This window comes from Salmo salar, chromosome 18 (genome assembly GCF_965601325.2).
Source record: "Salmo salar chromosome 18, fSalSal1, whole genome shotgun sequence".
Taxonomy (NCBI): Eukaryota; Metazoa; Chordata; class Actinopteri; order Salmoniformes; family Salmonidae; genus Salmo; species Salmo salar.
Window position 1 is genome coordinate 60,807,255 of NC_138308.1, and position 26,747 is coordinate 60,834,001.

General features: G+C 50.6%; 1 protein-coding gene across 1 annotated transcript in view; it reads left to right on the plus strand.

The window, feature by feature from the left end:
- Positions 1–2,652: 2,652 nt before the first annotated feature.
- Positions 2,653–26,747, plus strand: part of rhobtb1 (Rho related BTB domain containing 1) — a 42,550-nt gene continuing 18,455 nt past the window's right edge. The window contains exons 1-6 of the mRNA XM_045701200.2: positions 2,653–3,063; positions 5,425–5,620; positions 13,192–13,295; positions 23,642–23,827; positions 24,504–24,912; positions 25,093–25,642. Coding sequence (XP_045557156.1) covers positions 5,441–5,620; positions 13,192–13,295; positions 23,642–23,827; positions 24,504–24,912; positions 25,093–25,642 — 1,429 coding nt within the window. The 5' untranslated portion in view covers positions 2,653–3,063; positions 5,425–5,440. The remainder of the gene's footprint in view (positions 3,064–5,424; positions 5,621–13,191; positions 13,296–23,641; positions 23,828–24,503; positions 24,913–25,092; positions 25,643–26,747) is intronic.

Here is a 26,747-nt window from a genome sequence, read left to right on the forward strand (position 1 = left end):
GTGCTCCCAGTCCCAGCTATAGTAGAGAGGCTGTTCAGTGCTCCCAGTCCCAGTCCCAGCTATAGTAGAGGCTGTTCAGTGCTCCCAGTCCCAGCTATAGTAGAGGTTGTTCAGTGCTCCAAGTCCCAGCTATAGTAGAGAGGCCCTTCAGGGCTCCCAGTCCCAGTCCCAGCTATAGTAGAGAGGCTGTTCAGTGCTCCCAGTCCCAGCTATAGTAGAGAGGCTGTTCAGTGCTCCCAGTCCCAGGCTCAGCTATAGTAGAGAGGCTGTTCAGTGCTCCCAGTCCCAGCTATAGTAGAGAGGCTGTTCAGTGCTCCCAGTCCCAGTCCCAGCTATGGTAGAGGCTGTTCAGTGCTCCCAGTCCCAGCTATAGTAGAGAGGCCCTTCAGTGATCCCAGTCCCAGTCCCAACTATAGTAGAGAGGCTGTTCAGTGCTCCCAGTCCCAGCTATAGTAGAGAGGCTGTTCAGTGCTCCCGGTCCCAGCTATAGTAGAGAGGCTGTTCAGTTCTCCCAGTCCCAGCTATAGTAGAGAGGCTGTTCAGTGCTCCCAGTCCCAGCTATAGTAGAGAGGCTGTTCAGTGCTCCCAGTCCCAGTTATAGTAGAGAGGCTGTTCAGTGCTCCCAGTCCCAGTCCCAGCTATAGTAGAGAGGCTGTTCAGTGCTCCCAGTCACAGTTATAGTAGAGAGGCTGTTCAGTGCTCCCAGTCCCAGCTATAGTAGAGAGGCTGTTCAGTGCTCCCAGTCCCAGCTATAGTAGAGAGGCTGTTCAGTGCTCCCAGTCCCAGCTATAGTAGAGAGGCTGTTCAGTGCTCCCAGTCCCAGCTATTGTAGAGAGGCTGTTCAGTGCTCCCAGTCCCAGCTATAGTAGAGAGGCTGTTCAGTGCTCCCAGTCTCAGCTATAGTAGAGAGGCTGTTCAGTGCTCCCAGTCCCAGTCCCAGCTATAGTAGAGAGGCTGTTCAGTGCTCCCAGTCCCAGCTATAGTAGAGAGGCTGTTAAGTGCTCCCAGTCCCAGCTTAAGTAGAGAGGCTGTTCAGTGTTCCCAGTCCCAGCTATAGTATAGAGGCTGTTCAGTGCTCCGAGTCCCAGCTATAGTAGAGAGGATGTTCAGTGTTCATTTGCAGAATGCTGTGTTGTTTTGATGTGTTGTCATCTTATATGCATGGAAAAAGCTCATTGCTTCCCATTAATTTCAAATTGCTGTGGCTCATATCTCACTTATCAATGTTTAGATGAGACAGTTACTTTACAGAATTTGAATACAGTTTACCGATACAGTATATAATTTCTGCACAATATATTTACCTTGTTGTCAATACCACTTCAGTTATAACTTAATCATATGTTTACATTCTGTATAACATATTTCTCTATAATGATAAACATGTCTCCTATATTCACAGAGAGCGTCGGTGGAAACGCTCAGCTCAGCATCGTCCCTCCCTGCCTGGTCTCTCTCTTTCTCCAGCGGGAGAGGATATACAGACAAGCCTGGTGCCCACATGGATGATGGATGTTGCGCAGCGTTAAAGTGTCGAGTGAGTGCGTGTGGAGACAAATGGATTCGGTTCAGAAGGTCGTCCTGATAAACCCTTCCGGTAAAGTTTAGCAACAGAAGCAGCATGGCACTAGTTCAAACTTGTAAAAGAAAGTGATGTTTATTTCGATGGGCGAGGGAGAAATAACTTGTAGTATTGATCACCATCTTGAATTTGTTCCATCCCACTTGATTTTATTACAGGTAGGATAGCAGCCTACACGATACATACCTTGTAATACTGGTAGTAACCGTCGGGGTGTCACCATGATACAGTCTACACTGCTCAATGGGGAGAGTTTGCGCTGCAAGCCGACATCACAACATTTTTTTATTTAACCTTAATTTAATTAGGCTAGACAGTTATATAATCACGGCCTGCCCAGGCCAAACCTGGACGACACTGGGCCAAATGTGCGCCGCCCTATGGGACTCCTATCACGGCCGGATGTGATACAGCCTGGGCCAAATGTGCGCCGCCCTATGGGACTCCTATCACGGCCGGATGTGATGCAGCCTGGGCCAAATGTGCGCCGCCCTATGGGACTCCTATCACGGCCGGATGTGATACAGCCTGGGCCAAATGTGCGCCGCCCTATGGGACTCCTATCACGGCCGGATGTGATGCAGCCTGGGCCAAATGTGCGCCGCCCTATGGGACTCCTATCACGGCCGGATGTGATACAGCCTGGGCCACATCAGTGTCATCGCTCCCACTGGAGATGGAAGTAGCTGGATATAGTGTAGCCAATATCAGGCCAGGGTGAAAGATAAAGCACATTGTACAACTATGGCATTAATATCGATCTAAAGAGACATTTTTGTAAAAATAAATAAATAAATAATACTATTACTCCGATATAACGGAATGATCCTGAACTCTCCCACGTCCCAATTTCGGCAGACACGTTTCAAATGATCACTGACATTTCTAGACATAAACACAAACCAGATAACTGGGAATCAGAACGACTGACTGAACCGAATCAGTTTGTCTCCACTCGACTCTCACTGCGAGACAAAACGTCATGAATGTCGGCATCGGGCGTGCCGGTATAACCTCTCCGGTCGCGGGCTGAACCACCTTGTTTTTTGTTGTTGTTGAATGAAACCGTAGCTCGCCTCGCGCTATAAATAGAAACTGACGGGCGTTGACGTCACCGTGGAAGCCGCATCACGTCGTTTTATTCGGTGCTGTGTGGCTGCAGATTATTTCTTTCTCCGGTAGCGCTTTCGGATGGGGACGGACAGAGTACTTCTGAAGGCAGCCCGTGAACAACCCAGCTAGATGCATAGTGGTGGTTATTGTTACATTGGGGAAGGGAGGAAAAAGGATTTAACGTTCAACAAGCTGGGCCGTGATACCAGTTAGGAAATGATCTTGCAGTATTTGCCAAAGCTAGCGGCGAGCAGTTCTTATTTTGTACAGTAGCCATCGAGCTACCTGCAATTATTGAATCGCACTGTGAACTCCTGACTGTAGTTTTGGGTTTGACCAGATTCACACTCACTCAGCCCTAGAGAACGGTAGGTGCTTCTGTTATGACATCTTGGCCAACTGGGACAAAGCCCAGGATGGTGGTGTCTGTCCTCCTCTCTCTCTCTCTCTCTCTCTCTCTCTCTCTCTCTCTCTCTCTCTCTCTCTCTCTCTCTCTCTCTCTCTCTCTCTCTCTCTCTCTCTCTCTCTCTCTCTCTCTCTCTCTCTCTCCCTCTCTCTCTCTCTCTCTCTCTCTTCCTCTCTCTCTCTCTCTCTCTCTCTCTCTGTCTCTGTCTCTGTCTCTGTCTGTGTTATTTCATGGACAGAGCTGTGCTTGGCACTTTACACTGTAGTTGAGTCGAGATGCCACTTTTTTAACTCATTTTAATGTGGATCCAAATTATATCATGCAATGATATTATTCTTGTTACGTTATTTGATTGATATCATTATTTGAGTCCATTAAGAGTAAACTACAGCTGTCTGGTTGTAACAACACATTGTGGAGGTTTGGAAACATTTCAAGACTTTTTTTGTTGAAGCGCAAATAAATGACATCAGAGTGATTTATGACAAGCAGCAGACTCCCATCACCTACCTTATGAAGTTATTAACGAGTCAAGTATAATTATAAAACATGTCTGTAGCTAATTAGATTAGTTTTATTAGTCACATGCACAGGGTCGCAAATGTAAATGCAGAGTACAGTGATATTCTTAACCTCTGGTACACTCAGGCCCGTTTCCTTCTCTTTCAGAGTAGCGCCACTGGTGTTGACTGGGCCCGTTTCCTCCTCTTTCAGAGTAGCATCACTGGTGTTGACTGGGCCTGTTTCCTCCTCTTTCAGAGTAGCGCCACTGGTGTTGACTGGGCCCGTTTCCTCCTCTTTCAGAGTAGCGCCACTGGTGTTGATTGGGCCTGTTTCCTCCTCTTTCAGAGTAGCATCACTGGTGTTGACTGGGCCCGTTTCCTCCTCTTTCAGAGTAGCGTCACTGGTGTTGACTGGGCCCGTTTCCTCCTCTTTCAGAGTAGCGTCACTGGTGTCGACTGGGCCCGTTTCCTCCTCTTTCAGAGTAGCGTCACTGGTGTCGACTGGGCCCGTTTCCTCCTCTTTCAGAGTAGCATCACTGGTGTCGACTGGGCCTGTTTCCTCCTCTTTCAGAGTAGCGCCACTGGTGTTGACTGGGCCCGTTTCCTCCTCTTTCAGAGTAGCGTCACTGGTGTCGACTGGGCCCGTTTCCTCCTCTTTCAGAGTAGCGTCACTGGTGTCGACTGGGCCCGTTTCCTCCTCTTTCAGAGTAGCGTCACTGGTGTCGACTGGGCCCGTTTCCTCCTCTTTAAGAGTAGCGTCACTGGTGTTGACTAGGCCCGTGCCCCTCTTTACCCCAGCCCTTTCAGCTGGCCCCTCTTTACCTGAGTCCTATCAGCTGGCCCCTCTTTACCCGAGACCATTCAGCTGGCCCCTCTTTACCCGAGCCCTTTCAGCTGGCCCCTCTTTACCCGAGCCCTTTCAGCCGGCCCCTCTTTACCAGAGCCCTCTCAGCTGGCCCCTCTTTACCCGAGCCCTTTCAGCTGGCCCCTCTTTACCCGAGCCCTTTCAGCTGGCCCCTCTTTACCCGAGCCCTTTCAGCTGGCCCCTCTTTACCCGAGCCCTTTCAGCCGGCCTCTCTTTACCCGAGCCCTTTCAGCCGGCCCCTCTTTACCCGAGCCCTTTCAGCCGGCCCCTCTTTACCCGAGCCCTTTCAGCCGGCCCCTCTTTACCCGAGCCCTTTCAGCCGGCCCCTCTTTACCCGAGCCGGCCCCTCTTTACCCAGCCGGCCCCTCTTTACCCCAAGCCCTTTCAGCCGGCCCCTCTTTACCCCGAGCCCTTTCAGCTGGCCCCTCTTTACCCCGAGTCCTTTCAGCTGGCCCCTCTTTACCCCGAGTCCTTTCAGCTGGCCCCTACTAAACAACAAGTGTACATTTTAACAGTAGTGTAACGGCTGAAACAAACACAAAGCTTGTTTGGTCAAGAGTCCCTACTCTGTTGAAGAGCTGAACTGATTTGTTTTGGATGCAGGGCTGCGGATTAGAGCCAGTTTCCTCCTCCTCCTCCTCCTCTTCCTCCTCCCTCTATTCCCTGACCTCTGGATGTGGTTCTGCAGCAGCAGAGTGACAGATTAGTGGACCTCAGTGTTAATACTGTCCTGTTGCCATGTCATCACTATAGTAATAAGAATGTGAATAGCTGCTTATTAGAACCTCTTTCAGGGTTTTTTTGTTGTTGTTGAATAAACTGAGTGAAAATGAAGTCTTTAATTGAAATGTGTACCTACGTTAAGTTGTTCGTCTGTGTCGTTTAGGCTATCTACTACCTGACGTTGTATTATCATCCATTGCGATTTCAGCCTATTTTCTCTCCTGTCACACAGGGCCCTGAACAGCAGTATGGACTACGAGAGACCCAATGTTGAGACCATTAAGTGTGTAGTGGTGGGGGACAACGCCGTAGGGAAAACACGGCTGATCTGCGCTCGGGCCTGCAACACCACTCTGAACCAGTACCAGCTACTGGCCACACACGTCCCTACAGTCTGGGCTATAGACCAGTACAGAGTCTGTCAAGAGGTACAATACTTAACCCTTAACCCCTAACCCCAACACACATCCCTACGGTCTGGGCTGTAGACCAATACAGTCTGTCACTACCTGTCTCTCTACACTGCAGATCAAACAGCCCCACCTGTCGTTAAACAGCCCCACCCGTCATCAAACAGCCCCACCCGTCGTCAAACAGCCCCACCCGTCGTCAAACAGCCCCACCCGTCGTCAAACAGCCCCACCCGTCGTCAAACAGCCCCACCCATCATTAAACAGCCCCACCTGTCGTCAACGTTAAACAGCCCCACCTGTCACCAAACAGCCCCGCCTGTCATCGCCCACCCCACCTGTATTCTATGTAGAGTATTTAAATGGATCTGTATGAGTTCTAATATGTGTCTCTCTGTGTGACCCGCTGTAGGTGTTGGAGCGCTCCAGGGATGTGGTGGATGAGGTCAAATATGTCTCTCTCTCTGTGAGCCGCTGTAGGTGTTGGAGCGCTCCAGGGATGAGGTCTAATATGTGTCTCTGTGTGACCCGCTGTAGGTGTTGGAGCGCTCCAGGGATGTGGTGGATGAGGTCTAATATGTGTCTCTCTGTGTGACCCGCTGTAGGTGTTGGAGCGCTCCAGGGATGTGGTGCATGAGGTCTAATATGTGTCTCTCTGTGTGACCCGCTGTAGGTGTTGGAGCGCTCCAGGGATGTGGTGGATGAGGTCTAATATGTGTCTCTCTGTGTGACCCGTTGTAGGTGTTGGAGCGCTCCAGGGATGTGGTGGATGAGGTCTAATATGTGTCTCTGTGTGACCCGCTGTAGGTGTTGGAGCGCTCCAGGGATGTGGTGGATGAGGTCTAATATGTGTCTCTGTGTGACCCACTGTAGGTGTTGGAGCGCTCCAGGGATGTGGTGGATGAGGTCTAATATGTGTCTCTCTGTGTGACCCGCTGTAGGTGTTGGAGAGCTCCAGGGATGTGGTGCATGAGGTCTAATATGTGTCTCTCTGTGTGACCCGCTGTAGGTGTTGGAGCGCTCCAGGGATGTGGTGGATGAGGTCTAATATGTGTCTCTCTGTGTGACCCGCTGTAGGTGTTGGAGCGCTCCAGGGATGTGGTGGATGAGGTCTAATATGTGTCTCTCTGTGTGACCCGCTGTAGGTGTTGGAGCGCTCCAGGGATGTGGTGGATGAGGTCTAATATGTGTCTCTCTGTGTGACCCGCTGTAGGTGTTGGAGCGCTCCAGGGATGTGGTGGATGAGGTCTAATATGTGTCTCTCTGTGCGACCCGCTGTAGGTGCTGGAGCGCTCCAGGGATGTGGTGGATGAGGTCTAATATGTGTCTCTCTGTGTGACCCGCTGTAGGTGTTGGAGCACTCCAGGGATGAGGTCTAATATGTGTCTCTGTGTGACCCGCTGTAGGTGTTGGAGCGCTCCAGGGATGTGGTGGATGAGGTCTAATATGTGTCTCTCTGTGTGACCCGCTGTAGGTGTTGGAGTGCTCCAGGGATGTGGTGGATGAGGTCTAATATGTGTCTCTCTGTGTGACCCGCTGTAGGTGTTGGAGCGCTCCAGGGATGTGGTGGATGAGGTCTAATATGTGTCTCTCTGTGTGACCCGCTGTAGGTGTTGGAGCGCTCCAGGGATGTGGTGGATGAGGTCTAATATGTGTCTCTCTGTGTGACCCGCTGTAGGTGTTGGAGCGCTCCAGGGATGTGGTGGATGAGGTCTAATATGTGTCTCTGTGTGACCCGCTGTAGGTGTTGGAGCGCTCCAGGGATGTGGTGGATGAGGTCTAATATATGTCTCTCTGTGACCCGCTGTAGGTGTTGGAGCACTCCAGGGATGTGTTGGATGAGGTCTAATATGTGTCTCTCTGTGTGACCCGCTGTAGGTGTTGGAGCGCTCCAGGGATGTGGTGGATGAGGTCTAATATGTGTCTCTCTGTGTGACCCGCTGTAGGTGTTGGAGCGCTCCAGGGATGTGGTGGATGAGGTCTAATATGTGTCTCTCTGTGTGACCCGCTGTAGGTGTTGGAGCGCTCCAGGGATGTGGTGGATGAGGTCTAATATGTGTCTCTCTGTGTGACCCGCTGTAGGTGTTGGAGCGCTCCAGGGATGTGGTGGATGAGGTCTAATATGTGTCTCTCTGTGTGACCCGCTGTAGGTGTTGGAGCGCTCCAGGGATGAGGTCTAATATGTGTCTCTGTGTGACCCGCTGTAGGTGTTGGAGCGCGCCATGGATGTGGTGGATGAGGTCTAATATGTGTCTCTCTGTGTGACCCTCTGTAGGTGTTGGAGCGCTCCAGGGATGTGGTGGATGAGGTCTAATATGTGTCTCTCTGTGTGACCCGCTGTAGGTGTTGGAGCGCTCCAGGGATGTGGTGGATGAGGTCTAATATGTGTCTCTCTGTGTGACCTGCTGTAGCTGTTGGAGCGCTCCAGGGATGAGGTCTAATATGTGTCTCTGTGTGACCCGCTGTAGGTGTTGGAGCGCTCCATGGATGTGGTGGATGAGGTCTAATATGTGTCTCTGTGTGACCCGCTGTAGGTGTTGGAGCGCTCCAGGGATGTGGTGGATGAGGTCTAATATGTGTCTCTCTGTGTGACCCGCTGTAGGTGTTGGAGCGCTCCAGGGATGTGGTGGATGAGGTCTAATATGTGTCTCTCTGTGTGACCCGCTGTAGGTGTTGGAGCGCTCCAGGGATGTGGTGGATGAGGTCTAATATGTGTCTCTCTGTGTGACCCGCTGTAGGTGTTGGAGCGCTCCAGGGATGTGGTGGATGAGGTCTAATATGTGTCTCTCTGTGTGACCCGCTGTAGGTGTTGGAGCGCTCCAGGGATGTGGTGGATGAGGTCTAATATGTGTCTCTCTGTGACCCGCTGTAGGCGTTGGAGCGCTCCAGGGATGTGGTGGATGAGGTCTAAAATGTGTCTCTCTGTGTGACACGCTGTAGGTGTTGGAGCGCTCCAGGGATGAGGTCTAATATGTGTCTCTCTGTGTGACCCGCTGTAGGTGTTGGAGCGCTCCAGGGATGTGGTGGATGAGGTCTAATATGTGTCTCTCTGTGTGACCCGCTGTAGGTGTTGGAGCGCTCCAGGGATGTGGTGGATGAGGTCAAATATGTGTCTCTCTCTGTGAGCCGCTGTAGGTGTTGGAGCGCTCCAGGGATGAGGTCTAATATGTGTCTCTGTGTGACCCGCTGTAGGTGTTGGAGCGCTCCTTGGATGTGGTGGATGAGGTCTAATATGTGTCTCTCTGTGTGACCCGCTGTAGGTGTTGGAGCGCTCCAGGGATGTGGTGCATGAGGTCTAATATGTGTCTCTCTGTGTGACGCGCTGTAGGTGTTGGAGCGCTCCAGGGATGTGGTGGATGAGGTCTAATATGTGTCTCTCTGTGTGACCCGTTGTAGGTGTTGGAGCGCTCCAGAGATGTGGTGGATGAGGTCTAATATGTGTCTCTGTGTGACCCGCTGTAGGTGTTGGAGCGCTCCAGGGATGTGGTGGATGAGGTCTAATATGTGTCTCTGTGTGACCCACTGTAGGTGTTGGAGCGCTCCAGGGATGTGGTGGATGAGGTCTAATATGTGTCTCTCTGTGTGACCCGCTGTAGGTGTTGGAGCGCTCCAGGGATGTGGTGCATGAGGTCTAATATGTGTCTCTCTGTGTGACCCGCTGTTGGTGTTGGAGCGCTCCAGGGATGTGGTGGATGAGGTCTAATATGTGTCTCTCTGTGTGACCCGCTGTAGGTGTTGGAGCGCTCCAGGGATGTGGTGGATGAGGTCTAATATGTGTCTCTCTGTGTGACCCGCTGTAGGTGTTGGAGCGCTCCAGGGATGTGGTGGATGAGGTCTAATATGTGTCTCTCTGTGTGACCCGCTGTAGGTGTTGGAGCGCTCCAGGGATGTGGTGGATGAGGTCTAATATGTGTCTCTCTGTGAGACCCACTGTAGGTGCTGGAGCGCTCCAGGGATGTGGTGGATGAGGTCTAATATGTGTCTCTCTGTGTGACCCGCTGTAGGTGTTGGAGCACTCCAGGGATGAGGTCTAATATGTGTCTCTGTGTGACCCGCTGTAGGTGTTGGAGCGCTCCAGGGATGTGGTGGATGAGGTCTAATATGTGTATCTCTGTGTGACCCGCTGTAGGTGTTGGAGCGCTCCAGGGATGTGGTGGATGAGGTCTAATATGTGTCTCTCTGTGTGACCCGCTGTAGGTGTTGGAGTGCTCCAGGGATGTGGTGGGTGAGGTCTAATATGTGTCTCTCTGTGTGACCCGCTGTAGCTGTTGGAGCGCTCCAGGGATGTGGTGGATGAGGTCTAATATGTGTCTCTCTGTGTGACCCGCTGTAGGTGTTGGAGCGCTCCAGGGATGTGGTGGATGAGGTCTAATATGTGTCTCTCTGTGTGACCCGCTGTAGGTGTTGGAGCGCTCCAGGGATGTGGTGGATGAGGTCTAATATGTGTCTCTGTGTGACCCGCTGTAGGAGTTGGAGAGCTCCAGGGATGTGGTGGATGAGGTCTAATATATGTCTCTCTATGACCCGCTGTAGGTGTTGGAGCACTCCAGGGATGTGGTGGATGAGGTCTAATATGTGTCTCTCTGTGTGACCCGCTGTAGGTGTTGGAGCGCTCCAGGGATGTGGTGGATGAGGTCTAATATGTGTCTCTCTGTGACCCGCTGTAGGTGTTGGAGCGCTCCAGGGATGTGGTGGATGAGGTCTAATATGTGTCTCTCTGTGTGACCCGCTGTAGGTGTTGGAGCGCTCCAGGGATGTGGTGGATGAGGTCTAATATGTGTCTCTCTGTGTGACCCGCTGTAGGTGTTGGAGCGCTCCAGGGATGTGGTGGATGAGGTCTAATATGTGTCTCTCTGTGTGACCCGCTGTAGGTGTTGGAGCGCTCCAGGGAAGTGGTGGATGATGTCTAATATGTGTCTCTCTGTGTGACCCGCTGTAGGTGTTGGAGCGCTCCAGGGATGTGGTGGATGAGGTCTAATATGTGTCTCTCTGTGACCCGCTGTAGGTGTTGGAGCGCTCCAGGGATGTGGTGGATGAGGTCTAATATGTGTCTCTCTGTGTGACCCGCTGTAGGTGTTGGAGCGCTCCAGGGATGTGGTGGATGAGGTCTAATATGTGTCTCTCTGTGTGACCCGCTGTAGGTGTTGGAGCGCTCCAGGGATGAGGTCTAATATGTGTCTCTGTGTGACCCGCTGTAGGTGTTGGAGCGCTCCATGGATGTGGTGGATGAGGTCTAATATGTGTCTCTCTGTGTGACCCTCTGTAGGTGTTGGAGCGCTCCAGCGATGTGGTGGATGAGGTCTAATATGTGTCTCTCTGTGTGACCCGCTGTAGGTGTTGGAGCGCTCCAGGGATGTGGTGGATGAGGTCTAATATGTGTCTCTCTGTGTGACCTGCTGTAGGTGTTGGAGCGCTCCAGGGATGAGGTCTAATATGTGTCTCTCTGTGTGACCCGCTGTAGGTGTTGGAGAGCTCCAGGGATGTGGTGGATGAGGTCTAATATGTGTCTCTCTGTGTGACCCGCTGTAGGTGTTGGAGCGCTCCAGGAATGTGGTGGATGAGGTCTAATATGTGTCTCTCTGTGTGACCCGCTGTAGGTGTTGGAGAGCTCCAGGGATGTGGTGGATGAGGTCTAATATGTGTCTCTCTGTGTGACCCGCTGTAGGTGTTGGAGCGCTCCAGGGATGTTGTGGATGAGGTCTAATATGTGTCTCTCTGTGTGACCCGCTGTAGGTGTTGGAGCGCTCCAGGGATGTGGTGGATGAGGTCTAATATGTGTCTCTGTGTGACCCGCTGTAGGTGTTGGAGCGCTCCAGGGATGTGGTGGATGAGGTCTAATATGTGTCTCTCTGTGTGACCCGCTGTAGGTGTTGGAGCGCTCCAGGGATGTGGTGGATGAGGTCTAATATGCGTTTCTCTGTGTGACCCGCTGTAGGTGTTGGAGCGCTCCAGGGATGAGGTCTAATATATGTCTCTCTGTGTGACCCGCTGTAGGTGTTGGAGTGCTCCAGGGATGTGGTGGATGAGGTCTAATATGTGTCTCTGTGTGACTCGCTGTAGGTGTTGGAGCGCTCCAGGGATGTGGTGGATGAGGTCTAATATGTGTCTCTCTGTGACCCGTTGTAGGTGTTGGAGCGCTCCAGGGATGTGGTGGATGAGGTCTAATATGTTTCTCTCTCTGTGTGACCCGCTGTAGGTGTTGGAGCGCTCCAGGGATGTGGTGGATGAGGTCTAATATGTGTCTCTGTGTGACCCGCTGAAGGTCTTGGAGCGCTCCAGGGATTTGGTGGATGAGGTCAATATGTGTCTCTCTGTGTGACCCACTGTAGGTGTTGGAGTGCTCCAGGGATGTGGTGGATGAGGTCTAATATGTTTCTCTCTGTGTGACCCGCTGTAGGTGTTGGAGCGCTCCAGGGATGTGGTGGGTGGATGAGGTCTAATATGTGTCTCTCTGTGTGACCCGCTGTAGGTGTTGGAGCGCTCCAGGGATGAGGTCTAATATGTGTCTCTCTGTGTGACCCGCTGTAGGTGTAGGAGCGCTCCAGGGATGTGGTGGTTGAGGTCTAATATGTGTCTCTGTGTAACCCGCTGTAGGTGTTGGAGCGCTCCAGGGATGTGGTGGATGAGGTCTAATATGTGTCTCCTTGTGACCCGTTGTAGGTGTTGGAGCGCTCCAGGGATGTGGTGGATGAGGTCTAATATGTTTCTCTCTCTGTGTGACCCGCTGTAGGTGTTGGAGCGCTCCAGGGATGTGGTGGATGAGGTCAATATGTGTCTCTCTGTGTGACCCGCTGTAGGTGTTGGAGTGCTCCAGGGATGTGGTGGATGAGGTCTAATATGTGTCTCTCTGTGTGACCCGCTGTAGGTGTTGGAGCGCTCCAGGGATGTGGTGGATGAGGTCTAATATGTGTCTCTCTGTGTGACCCGCTGTAGGTGTTGGAGCGCTCCAGGGAAGTGGTGGATGATGTCTAATATGTGTCTCTCTGTGTGACCCGCTGTAGGTGTTGGAGCGCTCCAGGGATGTGGTGGATGAGGTCTAATATGTGTCTCTCTGTGACCCGCTGTAGGTGTTGGAGCGCTCCAGGGATGTGGTGGATGAGGTCTAATATGTGTCTCTCTGTGTGACCCGCTGTAGGTGTTGGAGCGCTCCAGGGATGTGGTGGATGAGGTCTAATATGTGTCTCTCTGTGTGACCCGCTGTAGGTGTTGGAGCGCTCCAGGGATGAGGTCTAATATGTGTCTCTGTGTGACCCGCTGTAGGTGTTGGAGCGCTCCATGGATGTGGTGGATGAGGTCTAATATGTGTCTCTCTGTGTGACCCTCTGTAGGTGTTGGAGCGCTCCAGCGATGTGGTGGATGAGGTCTAATATGTGTCTCTCTGTGTGACCCGCTGTAGGTGTTGGAGCGCTCCAGGGATGTGGTGGATGAGGTCTAATATGTGTCTCTCTGTGTGACCTGCTGTAGGTGTTGGAGCGCTCCAGGGATGAGGTCTAATATGTGTCTCTCTGTGTGACCCGCTGTAGGTGTTGGAGTGCTCCAGGGATGTGGTGGATGAGGTCTAATATGTGTCTCTGTGTGACCCGCTGTAGGTGTTGGAGCGCTCCAGGGATGTGGTGGATGAGGTCAGTGTGTCTCTCAGGCTGTGGGACACCTTCGGAGATCATCATAAAGACAGACGCTTCGCATACGGAAGGTAAGACTCACACCTGGGGCGGGGCTGGGGCTGGGGATGGGGCTGGGGATGGGCTGGGGATGGGCTGGGACTGGGGCTGAGCTGGGGCTGGGACTGGGGATGGGCTGGGACTGCGGCTGGGGCTGGGGATGGGCTGAGCTGGGGCTGGGACTGCGGCTGGGGCTGAGGCTGAGCTGGGGCTGAGGCTGAGCTGGGGCTGAGGTTGAGCTGGGACTGAGGCTGAGCTGGGGCTGGGACTGGGGATGTGACTGGGTCTGGGGATGGGCTGGGACTGGGGATGGCCTGGGACTGGGACTGGGACTGGGGCTGGAACTGGGGCTGGGACTGGGACTGGGGATGGGATGGATGGGTTGAGGAGTATTTTTCTGGAATGGCTAAGGATGAGTAGGGGTGGGATGGGTAATGATGGGATGGGTATGGATGGGATGGGTATGGATGGGATGGGATGGGTATGGATGGGATGGGTATGGATGGAATGGGATGGGTATGGATGGGTATGGATGGGATGGGATGGTAAGGATGGGATGGGTATGGATGGGATGGGATGGTAAGGATGGGATGGGATGGGTAGGGATGGGATGGGATGGGTAAAGATGGGATGGGTAAGGATGGGATGGGTAAGGATGGGTAAGGATGGGTAAGGATGGGATGGGTAAGGATGGGTATGGATGGGATGGGTAAGGATGGGTAAAGATGGGATGGGTAAGGATGGGATGGGTAAGGATGGGATGGGTTAGGTAAGGATGGGTAAGGATGGGATGGGATAGAATGGGTAAGGATGGGATGGGTAAGGATGGGATGGGTAAGGATGGAAAGCGATGGGTAAGGATGGGATGGGATAGGTAAGGATGGCATGGGATGGGTAAGGATGGGATGGGATAGGTAAGGATGGGATGGGATGGGTCGGCCATTCTACTGGAGCTCTGTTCTACTCTGTTAGATGATGGGCCATATGGCTCCACTAGCAATATTGTATGGACAGAACCTGTAGACAGAATACTGTATGGACAGAACATGTATACAGAATACTGAATTGACAGAACCTGTGGACAGAACTTGTAGACAGAATATTGTTTGGGCAGAACCTGTAGACAGAATACTGTATGGACAGAATACTGTATGGACAGAACCTGTATTTAGAATACTGTATGGGCAGAACCTGTAGACAGAATACTGTATGGGCAGAACCTGTAGGCAGAATACTGTATGGGCAGAACCTATAGGCAGAATACTGTATGGACAGAACATGTAGGCAGAATACTGTATGGACACAACCTGTAGACAGAATACTGTATGGACAGATCCTGTACACAGAATACTGTATGGGCAGAATACTGTATGGGCAGAACCTGTAGACAGAAGTCCCTCTAGTCCTGCTAGGATAGGAAGTCCCTCTACTCCTGCTAGGTTAGGAAGTCCCTCTAGTCCTGCTAGGTTAGGTAGTCCCTCTAGTCCTGCTAGGTTAGGTAGTCCCTCTAGTCCTGCTAGGTTAGGTAGTCCCTCTAGTCCTGCTTGGTTAGGAAGTCCCTCTAATCCTGCTAGGTTAGGAAGTCCCTCTAGTCCTGCTAGGTTAGGAAGTCCCTCTAGTCCTGCTAGGTTAGGAAGTCCCTCTAGTCCTGCTAGGTTAGGAAGATACAATCTTCGGCAAAATCATTCGCAAGGAGATTCCTGCAAAAATATTATTTGAAGACTACATGTAACTGTTAAGAATAACAGTTACATGTAGTGGAGTTACTTTTAGTCATTTCCATATTAATTCAACATTTACCAATATTTTTTTTGGCAACATCCATATATGTCATTTTCATTCATGTTATAATATATTAACATTAAGATTCATATGTAAACAGAGCTTATCAAAAATTTTACTGAGTTACAATTCATTTAAGGAAATCAGTCAATTGATATTAATTAATTATCAATATTTGATACATTATGAATATGGTATTCAGGTGAGGTTATCTATGAGATTATCGGTTTACTGTTGTGCGCATTCAGTTTGCCTAGTCCTGCTAGTCCTGCTAGGTTAGGAAGTCCCTCCAGTCCTGCTAGGTTAGGAAGTCCTGCTAGGTTAGGAAGTCCCTCTAGTCCTGCTAGGTTAGGAAGTCCCTCTAGTCCTGCTAGGTTAGGAAGTCCCTCTAGTCCGGCTAGGTTAGGAAGTCCCTCCAGTCCTGCTAGGTTAGGAAGTCCTTCCAGTCCTGCTAGGTTAGGAAGTCCTTCCAGTCCTGCTAGGTTAGGAAGTACTTCCAGTCCTGCTAGGTTAGGAAGTCCCTCTAGTCCTGCTAGGTTAGGAAGTCCCTCTAGTCCTGCTAGGTTAGGAAGTCCCTCTAGTCCTGCTAGGTTAGGCAGTCCCTCCAGTCCTGCTAGGTTAGGAAGTCCCTCTAGTCCTGCTAGTTTAGGAAGTCCCTCTAGTCCTGCTAGGTGAGGAAGTCCCTCTAGTCCTGCTAGGTTAGGAAGTCCCTCCAGTCCTGCTAGGTTAGGAAGTCCTGCTAGGTTAGGAAGTCCCTCTAGTCCTGCTAGGTTAGGAAGTCCCTCTAGTCCTGCTAGGTTAGGAAGTCCCTCTAGTCCTGCTAGGTTAGGAAGTCCCTCCAGTCCTGCTAGGTTAGGAAGTCCTGCTAGGTTAGAAAGTCTTGCTAGGTTAGGAAGTCCCTCTAGTCCTGCTAGGTTAGGAAGTCCCTCTAGTCCTGCTAGGTTAGGAAGTCCTGCTAGGTTAGGAAGTCCTGCTAGGTTAGGAAGTCCTGCTAGGTTAGGAAGTCCCTCTAGTCCTGCTAGGTTAGGAAGTCCCTCTATTCCTGCTAGGTTAGGAAGTCCCTCTAGTCCTGCTAGGTTAGGAAGTCCCTCTAGTCCTGCTAGGTTAGGAAGTCCTGCTAGGTTAGGAAGTCCCTCTAGTCCTGCTAGGTTAGGAAGTCCCTCTAGTCCTGCTAGGTTAGGAAGTCCCTCCAGTCCAGCTAGGTTAGGAAGTCCTGCTAGGTTAGGAAATCCCTCTAGACCTGCTAGGTTAGGAAGTCCCTCTAGTCCTGCTAGGTTAGGAAGTCCCTCTAGTCCTGCTAGGTTAGGAAGTCCCTCTAGTCCTGCTAGGTTAGGAAGTCCCTCTAGTCCTGCTAGGTTAGGAAGTCCCTCCAGTCCTGCTAGGTTAGGAAGTCCTGCTAGGTTAGGAAGTCCTGCTAGGTTAGGAAGTCCCTCTAGTCTTGCTAGGTTAGGAAGTCCCTCTAGTCCTGCAAGGTTAGGAAGTCCTGCTAGGTTAGGAAGTCCTGCTAGGTTAGGAAGTCCCTCTAGTCCTGCTAGGTTAGGAAGTCCCTCTAGTCCTGCTAGGTTAGGAAGTCCCTCTAGTCCGGCTAGGTTAGGAAGTCCCTCTAGTCCTGCTAGGTTAGGAAGTCCCTCTAGTCCTGCTAGGTTAGGAAGTCCCTCTAGTCCTGCTAGGTTAGGAAGTCCCTCCAGTCCTGCTAGGTTAGGAAGTCCTGCTAGGTTAGGAAGTCCCTCTAGTCCTGCTAGGTTAGGAAGTCCCTCTAGTCCTGCTAGGTTAGGAAGTCCCTCTAGTCCGGCTAGGTTAGGAAGTCCCTCCAGTCCTGCTAGGTTAGGAAGTCCTTCCAGTCCTGCTAGGTTAGGAAGTCCTTCCAGTCCTGCTAGGTTAGGAAGTACTTCCAGTCCTGCTAGGTTAGGAAGTCCCTCTAGTCCTGCTAGGTTAGGAAGTCCCTCTAGTCCTGCTAGGTTAGGAAGTCCCTCTAGTCCTGCTAGGTTAGGCAGTCCCTCCAGTCCTGCTAGGTTAGGAAGTCCCTCTAGTCCTGCTAGTTTAGGAAGTCCCTCTAGTCCTGCTAGGTGAGGAAGTCCCTCTAGTCCTGCTAGGTTAGGAAGTCCCTCCAGTCCTGCTAGGTTAGGAAGTCCTGCTAGGTTAGGAAGTCCCTCTAGTCCTGCTAGGTTAGGAAGTCCCTCTAGTCCTGCTAGGTTAGGAAGTCCCTCTAGTCCTGCTAGGTTAGGAAGTCCCTCCAGTCCTGCTAGGTTAGGAAGTCCTGCTAGGTTAGAAAGTCTTGCTAGGTTAGGAAGTCCCTCTAGTCCTGCTAGGTTAGGAAGTCCCTCTAGTCCTGCTAGGTTAGGAAGTCCTGCTAGGTTAGGAAGTCCTGCTAGGTTAGGAAGTCCTGCTAGGTTAGGAAGTCCCTCTAGTCCTGCTAGGTTAGGAAGTCCCTCTATTCCTGCTAGGTTAGGAAGTCCCTCTAGTCCTGCTAGGTTAGGAAGTCCCTCTAGTCCTGCTAGGTTAGGAAGTCCTGCTAGGTTAGGAAGTCCCTCTAGTCCTGCTAGGTTAGGAAGTCCCTCTAGTCCTGCTAGGTTAGGAAGTCCCTCCAGTCCAGCTAGGTTAGGAAGTCCTGCTAGGTTAGGAAATCCCTCTAGACCTGCTAGGTTAGGAAGTCCCTCTAGTCCTGCTAGGTTAGGAAGTCCCTCTAGTCCTGCTAGGTTAGGAAGTCCCTCTAGTCCTGCTAGGTTAGGTAGTCCCTCTAGTCCTGCTAGGTTAGGTAGTCCCTCTAGTCCTGCTAGGTTAGGTAGTCCCTCTAGTCCTGCTTGGTTAGGAAGTCCCTCTAATCCTGCTAGGTTAGGAAGTCCCTCTAGTCCTGCTAGGTTAGGAAGTCCCTCTAGTCCTGCTAGGTTAGGAAGTCCCTCTAGTCCTGCTAGGTTAGGAAGATACAATCTTCGGCAAAATCATTCGCAAGGAGATTCCTGCAAAAATATTATTTGAAGACTACATGTAACTGTTAAGAATAACAGTTACATGTAGTGGAGTTACTTTTAGTCATTTCCATATTAATTCAACATTTACCAATATTTTTTTTGGCAACATCCATATATGTCATTTTCATTCATGTTATAATATATTAACATTAAGATTCATATGTAAACAGAGCTTATCAAAAATTTTACTGAGTTACAATTCATTTAAGGAAATCAGTCAATTGATATTAATTAATTATCAATATTTGATACATTATGAATATGGTATTCAGGTGAGGTTATCTATGAGATTATCGGTTTACTGTTGTGCGCATTCAGTTTGCCTAGTCCTGCTAGTCCTGCTAGGTTAGGAAGTCCCTCCAGTCCTGCTAGGTTAGGAAGTCCTGCTAGGTTAGGAAGTCCCTCTAGTCCTGCTAGGTTAGGAAGTCCCTCTAGTCCTGCTAGGTTAGGAAGTCCCTCTAGTCCGGCTAGGTTAGGAAGTCCCTCCAGTCCTGCTAGGTTAGGAAGTCCTTCCAGTCCTGCTAGGTTAGGAAGTCCTTCCAGTCCTGCTAGGTTAGGAAGTACTTCCAGTCCTGCTAGGTTAGGAAGTCCCTCTAGTCCTGCTAGGTTAGGAAGTCCCTCTAGTCCTGCTAGGTTAGGAAGTCCCTCTAGTCCTGCTAGGTTAGGCAGTCCCTCCAGTCCTGCTAGGTTAGGAAGTCCCTCTAGTCCTGCTAGTTTAGGAAGTCCCTCTAGTCCTGCTAGGTGAGGAAGTCCCTCTAGTCCTGCTAGGTTAGGAAGTCCCTCCAGTCCTGCTAGGTTAGGAAGTCCTGCTAGGTTAGGAAGTCCCTCTAGTCCTGCTAGGTTAGGAAGTCCCTCTAGTCCTGCTAGGTTAGGAAGTCCCTCTAGTCCTGCTAGGTTAGGAAGTCCCTCCAGTCCTGCTAGGTTAGGAAGTCCTGCTAGGTTAGAAAGTCTTGCTAGGTTAGGAAGTCCCTCTAGTCCTGCTAGGTTAGGAAGTCCCTCTAGTCCTGCTAGGTTAGGAAGTCCTGCTAGGTTAGGAAGTCCTGCTAGGTTAGGAAGTCCTGCTAGGTTAGGAAGTCCCTCTAGTCCTGCTAGGTTAGGAAGTCCCTCTATTCCTGCTAGGTTAGGAAGTCCCTCTAGTCCTGCTAGGTTAGGAAGTCCCTCTAGTCCTGCTAGGTTAGGAAGTCCTGCTAGGTTAGGAAGTCCCTCTAGTCCTGCTAGGTTAGGAAGTCCCTCTAGTCCTGCTAGGTTAGGAAGTCCCTCCAGTCCAGCTAGGTTAGGAAGTCCTGCTAGGTTAGGAAATCCCTCTAGACCTGCTAGGTTAGGAAGTCCCTCTAGTCCTGCTAGGTTAGGAAGTCCCTCTAGTCCTGCTAGGTTAGGAAGTCCCTCTAGTCCTGCTAGGTTAGGAAGTCCCTCTAGTCCTGCTAGGTTAGGAAGTCCCTCCAGTCCTGCTAGGTTAGGAAGTCCTGCTAGGTTAGGAAGTCCTGCTAGGTTAGGAAGTCCCTCTAGTCTTGCTAGGTTAGGAAGTCCCTCTAGTCCTGCAAGGTTAGGAAGTCCTGCTAGGTTAGGAAGTCCTGCTAGGTTAGGAAGTCCCTCTAGTCCTGCTAGGTTAGGAAGTCCCTCTAGTCCTGCTAGGTTAGGAAGTCCCTCTAGTCCGGCTAGGTTAGGAAGTCCCTCTAGTCCTGCTAGGTTAGGAAGTCCCTCTAGTCCTGCTAGGTTAGGAAGTCCCTCTAGTCCTGCTAGGTTAGGAAGTCCCTCCAGTCCTGCTAGGTTAGGAAGTCCTGCTAGGTTAGGAAGTCCCTCTAGTCCTGCTAGGTTAGGAAGTCCCTCTAGTCCTGCTAGGTTAGGAAGTCCCTCTAGTCCGGCTAGGTTAGGAAGTCCCTCCAGTCCTGCTAGGTTAGGAAGTCCTTCCAGTCCTGCTAGGTTAGGAAGTCCTTCCAGTCCTGCTAGGTTAGGAAGTACTTCCAGTCCTGCTAGGTTAGGAAGTCCCTCTAGTCCTGCTAGGTTAGGAAGTCCCTCTAGTCCTGCTAGGTTAGGAAGTCCCTCTAGTCCTGCTAGGTTAGGCAGTCCCTCCAGTCCTGCTAGGTTAGGAAGTCCCTCTAGTCCTGCTAGTTTAGGAAGTCCCTCTAGTCCTGCTAGGTGAGGAAGTCCCTCTAGTCCTGCTAGGTTAGGAAGTCCCTCCAGTCCTGCTAGGTTAGGAAGTCCTGCTAGGTTAGGAAGTCCCTCTAGTCCTGCTAGGTTAGGAAGTCCCTCTAGTCCTGCTAGGTTAGGAAGTCCCTCTAGTCCTGCTAGGTTAGGAAGTCCCTCCAGTCCTGCTAGGTTAGGAAGTCCTGCTAGGTTAGAAAGTCTTGCTAGGTTAGGAAGTCCCTCTAGTCCTGCTAGGTTAGGAAGTCCCTCTAGTCCTGCTAGGTTAGGAAGTCCTGCTAGGTTAGGAAGTCCTGCTAGGTTAGGAAGTCCTGCTAGGTTAGGAAGTCCCTCTAGTCCTGCTAGGTTAGGAAGTCCCTCTATTCCTGCTAGGTTAGGAAGTCCGTCTAGTCCTGCTAGGTTAGGAAGTCCCTCTAGTCCTGCTAGGTTAGGAAGTCCTGCTAGGTTAGGAAGTCCCTCTAGTCCTGCTAGGTTAGGAAGTCCCTCTAGTCCTGCTAGGTTAGGAAGTCCCTCCAGTCCAGCTAGGTTAGGAAGTCCTGCTAGGTTAGGAAATCCCTCTAGACCTGCTAGGTTAGGAAGTCCCTCTAGTCCTGCTAGGTTAGGAAGTCCCTCTAGTCCTGCTAGGTTAGGAAGTCCCTCTAGTCCTGCTAGGTTAGGAAGTCCCTCTAGTCCTGCTAGGTTAGGAAGTCCCTCCAGTCCTGCTAGGTTAGGAAGTCCTGCTAGGTTAGGAAGTCCTGCTAGGTTAGGAAGTCCCTCTAGTCTTGCTAGGTTAGGAAGTCCCTCTAGTCCTGCAAGGTTAGGAAGTCCTGCTAGGTTAGGAAGTCCTGCTAGGTTAGGAAGTCCCTCTAGTCCTGCTAGGTTAGGAAGTCCCTCTAGTCCTGCTTGGTTAGGAAGTCCATCTAGTCCTGCTAGGTGAGGAAGTCCCTCTAGTCCTGCTAGGTGAGGAAGTCCCTCTAGTCCTGCTAGGTGAGGAAGTCCCTCTAGTCCTGCTAGGTGAGGAAGTCCCTCTAGTCCTGCTAGGTGAGGAAGTCGCTCTAGTCCTGCTAGGTTAGGAAGTCCTGCTAGTCCTGCTAGGTTAGGAAGTCCTGCTAGGTTAGGAAGTCCCTCTAGTCCTACTAGGTGAGGAAGTCCCTCTAGTCCTGCTAGGTTAGGAAGTCCCTCTAGTCCTGCTAGGTGAGGAAGTCCCTCCAGTCCTGTTAGGTAAGGAAGTCCCTCTAGTCCTGCTAGGTGAGGAAGTCCCTCTAGTCCTGCTAGGTGAGGAAGTCCCTCTAGTCCTGCTAGGTGAGGAAGTCCCTCTAGTCCTGCTAGGTGAGGAAGTCCCTCTAGTCCTGCTAGGTGAGGAAGTCCCTCTAGTCCTGCTAGGTGAGGAAGTCCCTCTAGTCCTGCTAGGTGAGGAAGTCCTTCTAGTCCTGCTAGGTTAGGAAGTCCTGCTAGGTTAGGAAGTCCCTCTAGTCCTGCTAGGTTAGGTAGTCCCTCTAGTCCTGCTAGGTTAGGTAGTCCCTCTAGTCCTGCTAGGTTAGGTAGTCCCTCTAGTCCTGCTAGGTTAGGTAGTATCTACTACTCTGCTAGGGTCTGGTTTGGTGTAGTCAGCTACAGTGTAGCATAAGAGACGTGAGTCCTGATGTTTTTGGCATGGACTGATGGCTGCATGCATAGTGTAGTGATCCTGTCTAATGAGCCGTGTTACATGTTAACCCTATTGGTGCGATGCCAGCGACCTGGGTTCCCTTCTCTGGCCCTCGGGACACTAAAATATTCATCTTGTTTTGATTTCCTGTAAATTAGTTATGTCGATCTTAGTATCCGACTGTGTGATCCTTAAATGATGCCCCAGACGGTCTTAATGGAACTGGTGCCTCCGAAGAGGTTTCATTGATTGGTCGATTGATCGTTGTCAAGCTGCCATCATCGTAACATCTCTGTTGATGTCAGCGGGACATGAGGTCTGTCTGTCTGTTTACATAGAAGGCAGTTTAAACCCACATCCCTCTAATCATTCATTATAACCTCTGTTATAACTGCTCACTACCTGACACATTGATCTGTCTGTCTGTTTACCTAGAAGGCTCTAATCATTCATTATAACCTCTGTTATAACTGCTCACTACCTGACACATTGATCGGTCTGTCTGTTTATCTAGAAGGCAGTTTAAACCCACACCCCTCTAATCATTCATTATAACCTCTGTTATAACTGCTCACTACCTGACACATTGATTTCTGACTCTAATCAAGGTGTACTGGTTCTAGACCCCATTTATAAGTTCTGTTTTGGCACCTGAGCCCAGGTTTGAGTGAGAGGGGACTTGGTTAGCACTTGTTTGCCTTAGTTCCTGTCTTAAGACTTAAATCTTTGTACTTAAAGGCACAGGCACATCGTGTTATGATGTGAAAACACGATATTCAACAACACCTCAAGAATATGAGTTGTCCCTAAATATTCCAGAGGCCAAATTGTACCTGTTTGGTTATAGGGTTAGTATAGTATCTAACCCTAACCCTAGTACTATTGTTGTGTTCTGTACCTGTTTGGTTATAGGCCTTCTACAGTATGATCTTAATGCAGGCCTTGGCCATGACAATACACTGTGGCCTTGGCAGTGAGTAGGTCCAGGGTATGACTGTGGCAGTGAGTAGATCCAGGGTATGACTGTGGCAGTGAGTAGATCCAGGGTATGACTGTGGCAGTGAGTAGGTCCAGGGTATGACTGTGGCAGTGAGTAGGTCCGGAGAGATGTTGGACAAAACCCACTGAGTCCATGATGGCTCCGAAAGCCTTTTGGAGTGGGTCTGTGGACTTTTCCATGTGAATATTAAAGTCACCAAAAACTAGAATATTATCTGCCCTGACTACCAGGTCTGATAGGAATTCAGGGAACTCAGTGAGGAACGCTGCATATGGCCCAGGAGGCCTGTAAACAGTAGCTTTCTGTGTGACTCTCTGCCTCTGATTGTCTGGTGTGTCTCTCTGCCTCTGATTGTCTGGTGTGTCTCTCTGCCTCTGATTATCTGGTGTGTCTCTCTGCCTCTGATTGTCTGGTGTGTCTCTCTGCCTCTGATTGTCTGGTGTGTCTCTCTGCCTCTGATTGTCTGGTGTGTCTCTCTGCCTCTTGATTGTCTGGTGTGTCTCTCTGCCTCTTGATTGTCTGGTGTGTCTCTCTGCCTCTTGATTGTCTGGTGTGTCTCTCTGCCTCTTGATTGTCTGGTGTGTCTCTCTGCCTCTTGATTGTCTGGTGTGTCTCTCTGCCTCTTGATTGTCTGGTGTGTCTCTCTGCCTCTTGATTGTCTGGTGTGTCTCTCTGCCTCTTGATTGTCTGGTGTGTCTCTCTGCCTCTTGATTGTCTGGTGTGTCTCTCTGTCTCTCTGATTATCTGGTGTGTCTCTCTGATTATCTGGTGTGTCTCTCTGCCTCTGATTTATCTGGTGTGTCTCTCTGCCTCTGATTTATCTGGTGTGTCTCTCTGGTTCCCGTCTGTTCTCTACAGGTCTGACGTGGTTGTGCTGTGTTTCTCCATCGCCAACCCCAACTCTCTGCATCACGTCAAGACCATGTGGCACATGGAGATCAAACACTTTTGTCCCAGGACGCCTGTCATCCTGGTGGGTTGTCAGCTGGACCTGCGTTATGCTGATCTGGAGGCTGTCAACAGGGCCAGGAGGCCGCTAGCCAGGTATAGAATCAGCATTACGTCATCATGTGGCTGTCGACAGGGCCAGGAGGCCGCTAGCCAGGTATAGAATCAGCATTATGTCATGTGGCTGTCGACAGGGCCAGGAGGCCGCTAGCCAGGTATAGAATCAGCATTACGTCATCATGTGGCTGTCGACAGGGCCAGGAGGCCGCTAGCCAGGTATAGAATCAGCATTACGTCATCATGTGGCTGTCGACAGGGCCAGGAGGCCGCTAGCCAGGTATAGAATCAGCATTACGTCATCATGTGGCTGTCGACAGGGCCAGGAGGCCGCTAGCCAGGTATAGAATCAGCATTACATCACCATGTGGCTGTCGACGGCCAGGAGGCCGCTAGCCAGGTATAGAATCAGCATTACGTCATCATGTGGCTGTCGACAGGGTCAAGAGGCCGCTAGCCAGGTATAGAATCAGCATTACGTCATCATGTGGCTGTCGACAGGGCCAGGAGGCCGCTAGCCAGGTATAGAATCAGCATTACGTCATGTGGCTGGTTTTGATTGACTAGATCTATACATTTTAGTTTTAGTTGACACTCTATGTGCAGTAACTACTGACATTTTAGTCTATTAAGCAAACTGGTTTACATACATTTAATAAAATAATTACTTTGTATTGTTCCGTATTGAGAATAGCTGTTATTTCCTCCCCACCAGGCCTATAAAGCCAGGAGACATCCTTCCTCCAGAGACTGGCCGGGAGGTGGCCAAGGAGCTGGGCATCTCCTACTATGAGACCAGTGTTTTCGACCAATTTGGCGTCAAGGACATCTTCGACAACGCCATTCGAGCAGCGCTCATCTCCCGTCGACACCTGCAGTTCTGGAAGTCCCATCTCCGGAAGGTCCAGAAGCCACTCCTCCAGGCGCCCTTCCTGCCACCCAAAGCACCGCCCCCTCTCATCAAGATTCCAGAGTGTTTCGTCAACAACAGGGAGGGTCCTGGCCTCCTATTGGACAGTCCTCTGTGTGCTGACGTCATGTTCATCCTCCAGGACCACATCCACATCTTCGCCCACAAGATCTACCTCTCCACCTCCTCCTCCAAGTTTTATGACCTGTTCCAGGTAGTGTCTCTTTGCCTGGTTCCTCTCTAGGTTCCTCTCTAGGTTCCATCCTTCTAGGTTTTGATTCCTAGCCACTGTGCTTCTGCCTCTGCATTTCTTGCTCTCTGTGGTTTCCGGCTGGGTTTCTGTAGAGCACTGTGTGACATAAAAGAAAAACGTTATAAATGTGATTGTTTCCAGATGGACTTCAGTGACGAGTCCCAGTGCCTGGTGGTGACGGAGCGACATGCCCGGGACTCTCTCCTCAGGACCCTTAGTCTGGACACAGATGAGGACGTGGCTGTGCTCCCCAACCACTCCCCCTGCTCCCTCAGGGCCTCTAAGAGTGACGGCACCCTGAAGATGATGAGCTTCTCTGGTAAGCACCGTCGCACCAAGCTGTCCTTGGCCTCCTGGAGCAAGGCCTTCTACAGCATCCACAAGGAGAGCGTGACCAACCCCGTGACGGGCTCCCCGGCTCACATGACGGTGGTGAAGATGGACTACTCCATCCAGCTGGGTCCGTTCAGTGCCGTGTTGAAGTTCCTCTACACTGGGGAGCTGGATGAAGAGGAGCGGGATCTGATGAAGATCGCCCAGATCGCGGAGGTCCTGGAGGTGTTTGACCTGAGGATGATGGTGGAGAACATCATGAACCGTGAGGGCTTCATGAACCAGGAGATCACCAAGGCCTTCCACGTCAGGAAATCCAACCGCATCAAGGAGTGTCTCAACAAGAACACCTTCACAGGTAAACCATGCTGCATCATAGATCAAAGTGTTTTGTGTTCTTGATGAGAGAGAATGTATCTGTTGCTTTTGAAATGTATTGACTAGGAAGTTATCATGTGTTTGGAACTTTGGATGGGGTTGATGTGATGTGTTCTGTTGTGTTTCTCTGGCGAACATGTCACCTTCAGGTTGTTGTTATAATGTCTCAGATGTCACCTTCAGGTTGTTGTTATAATGTCTCAGACGTCACCTTCAGGTTGTTGTTATAACGTCTCAGACATCACCTTCAGGTTGTTGTTATAATATCTCAGATGTCACCTTCAGGTTGTTGTTATAATGACTCAGACGTCACCTTCAGGTTGTTGTTATAATGTCTCAGACGTCACCTTCAGGTTGTTGTTATAATGTCTCAGACGTCACCTTCAGGTTGTTGTTATAATGTCTCAGACGTCACCTTCAGGTTGTTGTTATAATGTCTCAGATGTCACCTTCAGGTTGTTGTTATCCTGTTATGGCTAGGGGGCAGTATTTTCACGGCCGGAAAAAAAACATACCCGATTTAATCTGATTATTATTCCTGCCCAGAAACTAGAATATGCATATAATTATTGGCTTTGGATAGAAAACACCCTAAAGTTTCTAAAACTGTTTGAATGGTGTCTGTGAGTATAACAGAACTCATATGGCAGGCAAAAACCTGAGAAGATTCCATACAGGAAGTGACCTGTCTGACAAGTTCTTGTTCATCTTGGCTCTTTTTATTGAAGACTGAGGATCTTTGCTGTAACGTGACACTTCCTACGGCTCCCATAGGCTCTCAGAACCCGGGAAAAAGCTGAATGATATCGAGGCAGCCTCTGGCTGAAACACATTATCGCCTTTGGTAAGTGGCCGATCAGAGGACAATGGGCTTAGGCGCGTGCACGAGTCGACCCCATGCTTTATTTTCTTTCGTCTTTTTACCTAAACGCAGATTCCCAGTCGGAATATTATCGCTTTTTTACGAGAAAATTGGCATAAAAATTGATTTTAAACAGCGGTTGACATGCTTCGAAGTACGGTAATGGAATATTTAGAATTCTTTTGTCACTAAATGATCGTGCTCGTCACCCTTCTTTACCATT